This window comes from Littorina saxatilis, linkage group LG11 (genome assembly GCF_037325665.1).
Source record: "Littorina saxatilis isolate snail1 linkage group LG11, US_GU_Lsax_2.0, whole genome shotgun sequence".
Lineage (NCBI taxonomy): Eukaryota > Metazoa > Mollusca > Gastropoda > Littorinimorpha > Littorinidae > Littorina > Littorina saxatilis.
Genome location: NC_090255.1, coordinates 1806849 through 1820005, shown reverse-complemented (window position 1 = coordinate 1820005; position 13157 = coordinate 1806849). Strand labels below are relative to the sequence as shown.

The 13157-nt window shown below is 42.1% G+C and overlaps 1 protein-coding gene across 1 annotated transcript; it reads right to left on the bottom strand.

The window, feature by feature from the left end:
• Positions 1 to 287: 287 nt before the first annotated feature.
• LOC138979385 (uncharacterized) lies at positions 288 to 12770 on the bottom strand. The gene is made up of 5 exons (XM_070352096.1): positions 12642 to 12770; positions 10301 to 10399; positions 8866 to 9810; positions 7426 to 7553; positions 288 to 5370 (listed from the first exon to the last, which is right to left on the bottom strand). The coding sequence occupies exons 2-5, from the start codon at positions 10341 to 10343 to the stop codon at positions 5251 to 5253; spliced, it is 1236 nt and encodes a 411-aa protein (XP_070208197.1). The 5' UTR covers positions 10344 to 10399; positions 12642 to 12770; the 3' UTR covers positions 288 to 5250.
• Positions 12771 to 13157: the final 387 nt, after the last annotated feature.

Here is a 13157-nt window from a genome sequence, read left to right as displayed (position 1 = left end):
TAAAAACAAGTCGAGTAAGTCAAAACTTGACTAAATGTAAAAAGACAAGATGACAAAAATACCCCAGCAAAGTACGGTAACATCCATGACATATATTAGAAGTTTATCCTTTTGGAAAAATACAAACTGGAGGTTCAGTCCCAAAAGCCCAATTAGTACAGCAGCATTTATCATTACTAAACCTGCTAATCTTCACCCCCCCCCCCCCCCCACCTCTCTTGACTCTCACCTCCATACACAGCGAAGTATGACACATTGTCCCCCCCCCCCCCCCCCAAAAAAAAAAAAAAGAGCAAGATACAACTATGCATACAGATATATGTGATTTAACATCACGATTGAGAGCAGCCGTGCCGTTTTGGCTCTGAAGATTCTTAGCACAACGACAAATTGTCAGATACATAAATATAACACACAGGAATACCCTGTTAGAGCAGCATAACACACATGTATATAATATATCCACACAAAATACCTTGGCACAACATCAAGCACTTAAGCTAACACAGAACCAGAAAAAAGCACAGACTTAAAAAGGTCTGTACAATAAAAACGTAATGTACACACACTGATAAAATCCTTGGGACAACTACATTTTTGCCTGCGTAAGATTTTTGGGTGAAACACCCACGTTCTAAATCTGATTCAGGGGTATTTACAATCACAGTGAAAGTCACAACATAAATCTGTGTAAAAATTAAGATATGAAAGTCGAACTTCTACAAGCTACACAAAAAGAATTGAAGAAAAAGACAAAAAGCGAAAAGATGAAGTGAACACCTTATACAAGTTATAGTCACAAGACAAGTATGTGAGCTAAGGTTATCAACAATCCTGATTGAGTAACACAAAGTATGATACGTCTGACAATTCTGATTATAGTTTTCATCTTTTTCCTCCGATCTAGCTCCTTTTCCATACAAGCAAACCAAAAGTTTACAGTCCAATTTTTGCATCTTGGAGTCAGCAATTTCAAATGTAAGAATGACATAAAAAGTTTGAACACAACAGACTTACAAACTACTGACGACTCATTGGATAACGGCCATATTGAAACTTCTTCAACCTTTCTTTAACTACAATAAGTTCACCTTGCAAATTTTACCAGTTAATTTCATTGCAAAAAACCCAGCAGACAGTACTCAAAATGTACTAGCGGTTACTATGGCGACAGCTAATCATCTGTTCCATGATTCTCTGCATGACTCACCCCAGCAAAGACTGGGAATCGCCTCAACGCTAATCAAATGCATACATCAATTATAAATCATAGGAATTTGTAGAACCCATAGCTGCCCCGAATGTGTTCCGAATACATGTCTTCCTTTCATCAAGTTAAACCTTTGTCCCTTTGTACACAAAAAGCGTGGGAAGCATATATATGTCACACACACAGTATTATCCACAGACTCTCTCTCTCTCACACACACACGCACACAAGCACACACACACAAGCACACACACACAAGCACACACACACACACAAGCACACACACACATGCATAGTAAGTTACATCTGCTCTGAAAACCACCACACTAACAGTATCAGTTTGTAAGATCGAACCAAACGGGTTTTATCCTTCACAATAAAATGTGTTCTTGTTCCACCCAACCAAGTCAGGTCTCCATGTAAAGATCGACAGGTCGCAAATCAATCTGACATGCTAATGACATCGCAAAACAGTTCTCCCATTTTCACTGGTGAGCAAAAAAATCAAAAAGTCCAAAATACTGTCAAAATGTGTCTGTCAAAATGTGTCTGGCTCCAAGAATCTTAAAAGCATATATATACGTCTTGCAACACTGGCTTGAAGGAGTTTTACAATTATGTTTGATTTTTTTTAACCACCACCACTATCAACACTGTTTTTTTTCTTAAAGACTCATCTATAGGTCTTTGTGAAGCATTAATTACTACTGCACTAACTTGTGTCAACATGATGATCCAAAGTTTAGCATGTATGTATATTGCAACATGTAGACAATCGGTAAAACTTTTTTCGCCAAGTTCTTACTGTTATTCGCTCCAGGCAAAGTACCTGTCGATTTTTCTTTTTCTAAACCTACACCTTACAAGTGTAAACCACGAAATAAAAATTCCGCAGCACACAATCACACACACAATTGTATATATATATGTAGATCCAAATATAGATATCAATTAAACACGTACCTCTTCCACATGTGGGACATGATAGCACTAAACATTCAACATTGGCAGGTGTCCACTCAGGTATTGACACTTGAAGATTTGTCATGGTAAAAGTATTGGCAGGATTCATACAAATATTTCCCCACTATGTACATGTTTGTATTAACAAACTACTTTGTGTTTGGAGAAAAAGCAGAAGAAAAATAATAAGAGTAAGAAAGAGAGAGAATGAGAGAGAGACAGAGAGACGCTTTTTTTAACCAGAGAGAGAGAGAGAGAGAGAGCGAGAGAGAGAGAGAGAGAGAGAGAGAGAGAGAGAGAGAGAGAGAGAGAGAGAGAGAGAGAGAGAGAGAGAGAGGGGGGGGGAAGAGTATCATATAATTATATTCCTTTTTACTGGTTTAAAAATGTACGTTAACCTAGACTAGTTTAAAAATATATCATCAAAATGATCAATGTGCCATATTTCCATCAAAACAATATTTCGTGGACAGCTAAGGTTTTCTTTCACATCTTCTTTCTTTCATCATTCTGGAAAACATGAAGTAATCGATGACCCCACAGGAGGTGCAGTCACTCATTATTCACTTTCCATCCTTCTGAAGGAAATTTCATAATTATCTGAATTAAGTACTGAAACTGTATAACCTTAAAACATCGCAGTTGTGAACAAATACCTGTCAGCAATAATTCTGTACACATGAGAAGAGGTAATCAAAGACAATGAAGAAGAATAAAACACGGTACATGTGTTTCACAATCGATTGGGGCTGTATAACGTACTATTTCCCATACAAAAAACATAACCGTGGAGCTTTGAACATTCTCAATTCCTACACTCATAACAGCCCTTAAAAAGGTGTCATTTTACCGGGAGAATTGTGTAAAAAGATAAATGTTTTCACTCCAAAGTTAGTGCACTTGTGATGCAAATAGTACCCCAGTTCTTGCACCAAACAATAATACGAATGTGGCAAGTGTAACTGTAACAAAATTTATGAGAACTTACAAATTGGTATACTTGTTATGCCTCCATATTTTGCACCAACCCAGTGTTTCAATTCAATTGTACCCTGTTGAAAATGAATGCAGGTTCCTTCAAAAATGGTGTGCCATGGCATTGGCACATGTGACGTCCCAAATTACTGTCGGACATACTGTTTTAAGGACATCCCAAATTACTGTCGGACATACTGTTTTAAGGACATCCCAAATTACTGTTGGACATACCGTTGTAAGGACATCCCAAATTACTGTTGGACATACTGTTTTAAGGACATCCCAAATTACTGTTGGACATACCGTTGTAAGGACATCCCAAATTACTGTTGGACATACCGTTGTAAGGACATCCCAAATTACTGTTGGACATACTGTTTTAAGGACATCCCAAATTACTGTTGGACATACTGTTTTAAGGACATCCCAAATTACTGTTGGACATACTGTTTTAAGGACATCCCAAATTACTGTTGGACATACTGTTTTAAGGACATCCCAAATTACTGTCGGACATACTGTTGTAAGGACATCCCAAATTACTGTCGGACATACTGTTGTAAGGACATCCCAAATAAAGGTCGGACATACTCTTGTAAGTCAAGATAAAGGTGTGGCAAGTGTAACAGAATCAAAGTGGTTGGTCATTGTTTAACAAGACGTGTTCAGAAGTTTTTAACCTTCGCACATTTGTAAATACACTGTCAACAATCCAGGTAACCATGGAACTGGCGAGGGAAAAAAAGGTGTTGAATAGACAACAGTGAAACAGTGGCAGCTGTTTCCTTTTTTGTTTTCTCCCAAGAAAGCTGCTCAACAAGGGAATAACAAAACAAGGTTAGTTGGTGAACTCTGAAGTCAGTATGCCTGTGTAGTTGATATTCCAGCACCCGCACAACACAAACCCTGGCAGATCAAGACACAGCTGGATGGAACGATGTGGACTGAGAGTGGGTAATTGTGTCCCAAGTTGGTGTGTTTATACCGTATCTGCAATTCAAGCACGTACCCCTTCAGATCAAGACAAAAGATGGCAGGACCGACGTGGTCAAAACTGGAGTGGGTGTTCACGGGTTGTGTCAGAGATTGGTGTGTTTTGAACAGACGATATTCAGAAATAACTCTGCCGGGTCATTGTATTGGCAATATGGAAGAGTTGTGCCCTTGGATGTTGAGGCAAATATGTGACAGCACTTACTAGTTGGACCAAACAATCATGTCATCCCAGTGAATAATGGCGTCCGATGTGCACATATCTTAGAAGAAGGTGTCATCACCTTGAGCAAACACTGTCATTTATACAGCACCCGCTCAATACAACGTCTCCATCTGACCAAAAACATGCACACTGGAGATAACCAATTCACTGCTGCCATGTTCTTAAAAAGAGGGAGGCATCATCTGAGGCAGACACTGTCATTTACACAGCGCCCGCTCAATAGGACGTCTTCATCTCACCAAAAACATGCACATTGGAGATCACAGATTTTTTGCCACCATATTGGCTTGCCTCAGCTTCAGGAGGGAGACAACTTCTGCACAGCCCTTCAAAGCCTTGACAGAGTTATTTCGGGAACTCGCCTACTGCAGGTGTCAGAAGTTGGTGTGTTTGGAGGTGTAGGTGTCGGACGTCCATGTGTCAGAAGTTGGTGTGTTTGGAGGTGTAGGTGTCCGACGTCCAGATGTCAGAAGTTGGTGTGTTTGGAGGTGTAGGTGTCCGACGTCCAGATGTCAGAAGTTGGTGTGTTTGGAGGTGTAGGTGTCTGATGTCCAGGTGTCAGAAGTTGGTGTGTTTGGAGGTGTAGGTGTCTGATGTGCAGGTGTCAGAAGTTGGTGTGTTTGGAGGTGTAGGTGTCTGATGTCCAGGTGTCAGAAGTTGGTGTGTTTGGAGGTGTAGGTGTCTGATGTCCAGGTGTCAGAAGTTGGTGTTTTTGGAGGTGTAGGTGTCTGATGTCCAGGTGTCAGAAGTTGGTGTGTTTGGAGGTGTAGGTGTCCGACGTCCAGATGTCAGAAGTTGGTGTGTTTGGAGGTGTAGGTGTCTGATGTCCAGGTGTCAGAAGTTGGTGTGTTTGGAGGTGTAGGTGTCCGATGTCCAGGTGTCAGAAGTTGGTATGTTTAGAGGTGGAGGTGTCGGACGTCCAGGTGTTAGTGAAGGACATGCTGTCCAGACTGTTGAGGAACGAGTCGTTGTCAAGGGATACCATCTCGTCTGCACTGTCCTGTAACACACAACAGTAGTTTTGAAAGCTCTATTGAGATACTGTCAAAATAAAACCACAAATATGACACACACACACACAGACTGACACACACACACACAGACACACAGACTGACACACACACTGACACACACACAGAGTGGAAAATGATGTGAACCTGTGCATGCAGCATCAAAGATCAGTACCAACAGATATCAAGGAACACTAAAGTTGATTTTCACAGTTTCATAGATTTATGTGAGCTGACACAAAACAACCAAGTTTCACAAGACATAAAAACTGGACAGTTTTGTGTCGGACTTAAAGGCACAGTAAGCCTCCCGTAAACCATCACAGATAGTGAGATACGGTCAGGCTTTTACACACAGTACAAACACCCTTTCATTTAAACACTCACCGATTGAGAACATCCTAAGTGCCCTCCGTAAAGAGCGAACAATTTTCAAAGAATTTATTTTTGCGTGGTTTATCTTACCCCTGAGCCATCGTGAACCCGTGTGATCCAGTTTCCCTTTTTCACAATGTAGTCGTCAGTTAGTCATTTGAATGCGACTCGATGTGAGCTTATCTACAATAGCACGTTTTTATGCACGAAACAAACGGCTGTGGTTCACAAGAACTCTAGCGATGGCTTTTGACTGTTCAGGTAAACGTTATAAGGTCCCTTTGGCACGCAAAAACCAGTTTAAAAAGTCATTCCTGCCTTCTGCAGTCACCATTTTAAATTCTTCTTGCATCACGTAGAGGCTGGTCGGCTGGGAAAAAACAAACAATGTGTACATGTGAAGGTGTGTGGGAAATATTTGTAATGTGATTACTCGGCTGTGAAACCCAACTCCTGTGATATGAGAGGGTAAATTTACATAGTGCAATATCATATTTGATTGTATCCCTTTTATGTTTTATGTTTTATGTGTGTCGTCCTATACAATTGTTGTTATAATCGTTTACAGGCAGACAGGGTGTGCCGAAGAAAAATTTCTATTTTTATGTAATATTTTAATGGACAATAAAGTGCTGTTATTGTTATTATTGTTATTGAGAGGAACGGCGATATGCATAAACCGTCGTCTGCTACGACCCTTGCGTGACCCTGCTTCCGGGCTTTTCTTCTTTCAAACTTTCACCACTTCCAATTGTACTGATCTTGTCTTGATGAAAAAAGAATTCTTTTATGATTAAAGAATGTTTGTGTAACAAGCTGTCAATTTATTATTTAGATTTTAAAAGTTAGGTCTAGCGCAAAAACGCACCACGGTCCAAAAACATTCTGATAATCATCGATCCACGGCTATCGCCAGTTTACATCGATAGAATGAGACCCGAAGGGAAGTAACTCATTTTTGACCTGAGTTCAGGATGGGTCCAAAAAGTGTTCGAGACAATCTGCAAAATTAATTCTTTAAAAATTGCTCGCTCTTTACGTAGGGCACCTAGGATGTTCCCGTTTGGTGAGCGTTCAAATGGAAGGGTGTTTGTACTGTGTGTAAACGCCTGACAGTATCTGTGATGGTTTACGGGAGGCTTACTGTCCGGGCGTGATTTCCGGTATTGAATATTCATAACAGCCGTCCAGCACCAAAACGAGGCGCCATTGTTGTAGAGGACCAAGTCCACGAAAATAAATTCTTTGAAAATTTCTCACGCTCGACAGAAAGCAGCCAGGATGTTCTCGTTCGGTGAGCGTTCAAATGGAAGTATGCTTGTAATGTATGTAGACGCTCGGGGAGCTCTGTGATGGTTTACGGGAGGCTTACTGTGCCTTTAAGTGTTTTGTCCAAAATTGTTGAAAATTTCTTCGTCCAGTTGAATCTTTAGAAATGATCCAAACAGCGATAAACACAACCTTATTAACTTGTGTAATCTGCTCCCATACACTCGCACCCACATACAGGTATGTTATAAAACACATACAAACACACTGCCAGCTAGTCTCTGTACCTTGGGAATGTCAATGATTACAGGTATGTTACACACACTGCCAGCTAGTCTCTGTACCTTGGGAATGTCAATGATTACAGGTATGTTACACACACTGCCAGCTAGTCTCTGTACCTTGGGAATGTCAATGTGTCCGTTGATGTAGCTCAAGGTGACACTGTCGTCCCAGTAACTGGACAGGTCGACCTTGGAACCCGACGTCATTTTGCCTCGACGCCGAAGCAAGCACCCTACAACCACACCTGGAAAACAAATGACATATGATTAATGCACTGTACAGCATGTTCAAACACTCTGACCACGGTAACCCTAAAAAAACATTCAAAGGTACCTGACAATTTTTGTATCGTGTCACCGTTGAACATGTCTATGTGATGACCAACATAAAGTAGTACATTGTAACAGACAGGAAGTTGTTATACAACTGTCAATCATATGATTTTGACATCCTGTGCAGATTACAAATCAGGATATCCTTTCTGAATTCAGGAATTCCTGATGTTATTTTCATTCCTTTTGAAATAATCAGCAAAAGACTGTGAACATGCTACACAATGAATCTGTGGTGAAAGTTAGATGATACAGTTAAACCGGTCTGTAGCGACCAACTAAGGGGCCCATAAGAAATGATTGATACAGTTAAACCTGTCTGTAACGACCAACTAAGGGGCCTGTAACAAATGGTTGATACAGTTAAACCTGTCTGTAGCGACCAACTAAGGGGCCTGTAACAAATGGTTGATACAGTTAAACCTGTCTGTAGCGACCAACTAAGGGGCCTGTAACAAATGGTTGATACAGTTAAACCTGTCTGTAGCGACCAACTAAGGGGCCTGTAACAAATGATTGATACAGTTAAACCTGTCTGTAGCGACCAACTAAGGGGCCTGTAACAAATGATTGATACAGTTAAACCTGTCTGTAGCGACCAACTAAGGGGCCTGTAACAAATGATTGATACAGTTAAACCTGTCTGTAGCGACCAACTAAGGGGCCTGTAACAAATGATTGATACAGTTAAATCTGTCTGTAGCGACCAACTGAGGGGCCTGTAACAAATGATTGATACAGTTAAACCTGTCTGTAGCGACCAACTAAGGGGCCTGTAACAAATGGTTGATACAGTTAAACCTGTCTGTAGCGACCAACTAAGGGGCCTGTAACAAATGGTTGATACAGTTAAACCTGTCTGTAGCGACCAACTAAGGGGCCTGTAACAAATGGTTGATACAGTTAAACCGGTCTGTAGCGACCAACTAAGGGGCCCATAAGAAATGATTGATACAGACAGGTGGTCGCCATGGAATAGTGAATCCTATAGAAATAGATCCTTTGGGATCCTTTGAGGGGGTGGTTATCGAGATTTGGTCACCAGTGCAGGTCCGACTGTCAACGCAACAGATAATGGAATGTGCACCCCCGAAAGCGCTGTATGGCTGCCAGAATGATGGGGTAAAAACGATCATACACGTAAAAACCCACCCATGCAAAGGCATAAGTGAACGTGTGAGTTTCAGCCCATGAACGAAGAAGAAGAAATGTGCACACACTCACCGACAAGCACAACCAGCAGAATAGCGCCACAGGCCACGCCCACGATGATCTTGATCCTCCCGTCCTCACCACCCTCCTCCGCCACCACACAACCTGCGTCTGTGTCCGCACACGACGCGTTGCCCCCGCTGGCACCAGGGGAGGTCACTACCGCAGCAGAACTCATCAGGGGAGAGGTTGTCTCCCCAGCCACAGAGTGAAAACTTCCTGCAGATTGTGTCGAGTTGATGTCCAACATTTCGCTGGACGTGGGGAGTGTGGAAACAAACACTGAGGATGGGTCTGTGTACAATTCTGTGCTAGGAAATCCCTGGTTATTAGAGGGGGATGGGCTTAACAAGTCTGATACAGACCATGTTTCCGTGGACACAACTAGTTCAGTGCTAGTGTGCTCATCTGGTGCAGATGCACCCAAGTCGACTGATGCAAATGTTTGCAAAGGGCTGCCCGACGCAGTCCAAACCAAATTTTCGTCTGCAGGATTCCATCGTAGACTAGCAGCCACAGAATCCAAGAAACTCGTTGATGCGATCGTCAAACCATCGGTCCTACTTACCACATTGTCAGCTGTGTCAGAAGACGCAAGGAAACTCCTTGTCACATAAAAATCAGACAAACGTGGTGATGTTTCGACACTACTGTAACTTTCTGTAGAGAAAAAGGTCACACTGGAGCCCACAAACACAGAGGTTTCAGACCCTTCAGGAAAACTGCCGGCAGCCAAGCTGATGACACTGCTCGTGGAAATGTCTGTTTCTAAATCCGCTGTCAGTAAATCTGAAGTGGGTTGAATCTCAGCAGCAAAGCTGGTCTGTATGAAAGTTGAGGGTAACTGTGTCACAGCTGGCTGAGGTGATGGAGAGGGGTCACTGGAGTCAAGCTGGCAGCCACCGAGCGTCCACAGCAACGCTGTCAGTGTGAGAAATAGAATCCTGCCACCCTGACCTGGTGAGAAAAGACACAGCAAGGTTGACAATCGTCACAATGACAGACATCACGCACACAAGCCACACTGACACACAAGCCACACGGACACATATAATATATATGTAACAACACTTCCCTTTTACTTCTACTTCTAGTGTCACTACCAGTGTACCACTGTAGAAGATTGCAGTCTTTGTTGTGAAAGTGAAACAAAACATAGTTTGTCCTAACCCTTGTGCATCAGTGCAAAAAATGTTTCATATGATTGAGGATTTGGAATGATTTACCGACCACTATTTCTGGCTGTGAGAATTTGAAACCATTGATTTTTAGAGTTCTCCTCTTCATGAAATTGAAACTTATGTTATAATTTCTTACATTTGAATCTACCTCTAGCTAATCAAAGTCTTTCTTTCAGTACAGTATAAAATTTTAAGAAGCGGTCATGCTTGTCTTCAGATATAAGCATGATAGTTAATACCACACAAAAATGTAAGGATGAATGTACCTTTGACAGCAAAGCAGGGCGCCCTGACACACGCTATCTCCATAAGATGTCACTCCGCCTTCTTTTACCTGTCAACCGCCCCATCCACACCGTCTTAGCCTGCAACGGAAAGAAAATTAATTGTGTTTGACAAATAATCAACACAAAACACTATTGCCATTTAACATGCAGCCAACAAAGAGAAAATAAAGTTTTTCTTATCTTCTTAGTGTGACACTGACAGGCAGATCGACTACTGCGAGTCACCCTTCACAACAGACTCTGCAGAGTTGTCTGCCGGTGTCACGGCGTGAGTTTACACTGTCCTGAGTTTACGCAGTGGCCCCAATGCGCGTGCGTCGAAATATGCGTCACTTCCGCCATCGTGAATTTGCCGAACTCGAAGCCGGTTGTTTTCACTTTGAGTAAGGAAGGTGTCAATCACGTTTTTAGTGATCATAACCCGCACGATGGAACAGTTCGCTGATCAGATGCTTTCTTTGAAACATTTTCTCCGAAATCACACGCACCGAGGCAGAAACAAAATACAAACAAAAATACAGAACAGAAGAAAACAGAACAGAACCCCACCCAAAAACACCCACCACACTGGGGCGCATGCGGCGACTCTGGGAACCAAGGATGAGAGAGAGTAAACGTTCATTCAAGTTTATGTTAACACATTTACAATTTGCTATTTCTCTCTTTATTTTGATTATCACGATAATTCATTTATGTCACTGCAACAAACAACACTTAGTAAGTCAACTCAAACCCAGACGCATTATAAGACAAGTATCCATTTTGGAAGCATTTCTGATTCCGAACATATCCAGCTTTATGTGTGTTTTTTTTTTAAACACAAACATGAAAAAGGTGACTAAAACAATCTCTACGAGGGAGCATATAATTATAAATAGTCCAAGGTAACAAACACAAAACCATCGATTCCCACTATTCTAAAATTCAAATCTAATCTAAATTTGTTGAGAAAAAAATCTACACCTTTTCTTCCAACACTCGCAGACCACTGACAAACACAAACCCATCGATTTCCCACTGAATTCTTTGATACAGTGGCGAACGCGATCGGCGAAACAAAGACGGTCACCGTGGCAACCTCAAAAATGCTTTGGTAAATTCACATCATCATAAACTCACGACGCCTACAGCGTCGTGAATTTGGTCAGGAAGTGACGTATATTTCGACGCATGCGCATTGGGGCCACAGCGTAAACTCAGGACAGTGTAAACTCACGCCGTGACACCGGCAAAGAGTGAGGGCTATTTATAGTCGCTCAACGTTTCTTCTACGTCGCCAGGTAAACACCTGTCAATTGTAGAGTTGTGTTTGTGATGGGGTCTGGCTGCTAGCTAGGTGTTGTCTCCTTGTGATGGGGTCTGGCCGCTAGCTAGGTGTTGTCTCCTTGTATGCTCTTGGACATCTATGTGTACCCATGGCAGGTTTTTTTAGGGCTATTAAGTTATATATATACTAATATAGCTCTAACATTCTCAACCCTGTCTGACTGGCCTTTGACTCCAAAGGTGATTGTTCTGCTTCGTGCACTCGGTTACCAATTTAGCCATCACGAAAAGAATTTAATTGCCATGTGCTATAAACACAACAACAAAAATTCAATGTATCCAGGCCATTCATTCTTCTCAGTGTAATAGTGATAACAATTAACATTAAGTGATTAACAACTCTGAAGATAAATGTATGACACTGGCAGAAGACAATGGAGCATCAAAGCTGACAAGTTTGTTTGCTCAAGGAGTACACAACAGAGCTGAGTTGACTCAAAACTCAGTCTCACTTGTACAAAAACAGGCACATAAGTGACATGCATACAGATCCTCTCACTTTAGACATGTATGTAAATTAAGCAACACTCAATTGTGAATACAAGTTTGAGTTTCAGCCACATCATAAACAATGCAAGAGAGGCATCCTGTTGAACACACCAATCAATAGGAGCTCTGTTCGTGACCAATGACGTGCTTCAGACCCATGAATGCAACAAACCCTCGCCTGACTCCTTACTTTTCCGTTCCGCGACAATGATTTTAGTTTTCCAGATACTTCCCCGTTCTCAGGTCACGACGCACGGTGATTCATAGGAGGAACTACAAGCATCCGACACATGTAATTTATCAAGCTAACAAAGTATGCATCCGTTCACCCCACGTTCACCCCACCACCGGAACTTTTAGCGGTCTTGAAAGGTGAAACCAACCTTCGCAAAACTCGATCAGTTTCTGTTCCACCGAGTCGGGTTTTATTTCCTGTTTCACAGTCACCGCCAAACACCCCAACATCCATTGACAATTTATGAAGCGTAACTGCCTCATGTTTTACCTGTTCCCATGCTGCCGTGAATGAAAGGATTCCTTGCGGCTCAGGTGAAAGAGACGCAGCGAGCCTTTTCTCTTCTCTTTCAGTCTGCTCGAACGAGATGAAACCGGAAGTTTTCCTTAGCAAGGTAGTTTCGTATTCAAGGGAGATAAGAAATTATATACTTTCGATTTCGAGGAGTGGCCCAACTCGGCAAACTCACTCTCACGTTTCACAGAAGCGTCGGCCTTGTCTGCTCCCCTTCCCCACCACCTCGTACACACACACGTACGCACACACGTACACACACACGTACACACACACGTACACACACACGTACGCACACACATACGCACGCGCCCGCACACTCGTACAGCACACACACACGCACAGAGAGACACTGAGAGAGAGTATATGTGTTTGTGTGCGAGTAACTTCGTTTTAAATCTTCTTCTTGTCGTTCGCTGTTAGATCGTCAGTCCGGACTGCAGGGACTTCGTTTTAAATTATTTTTTTAAAGATTTTAAAAGGATCGAGTGT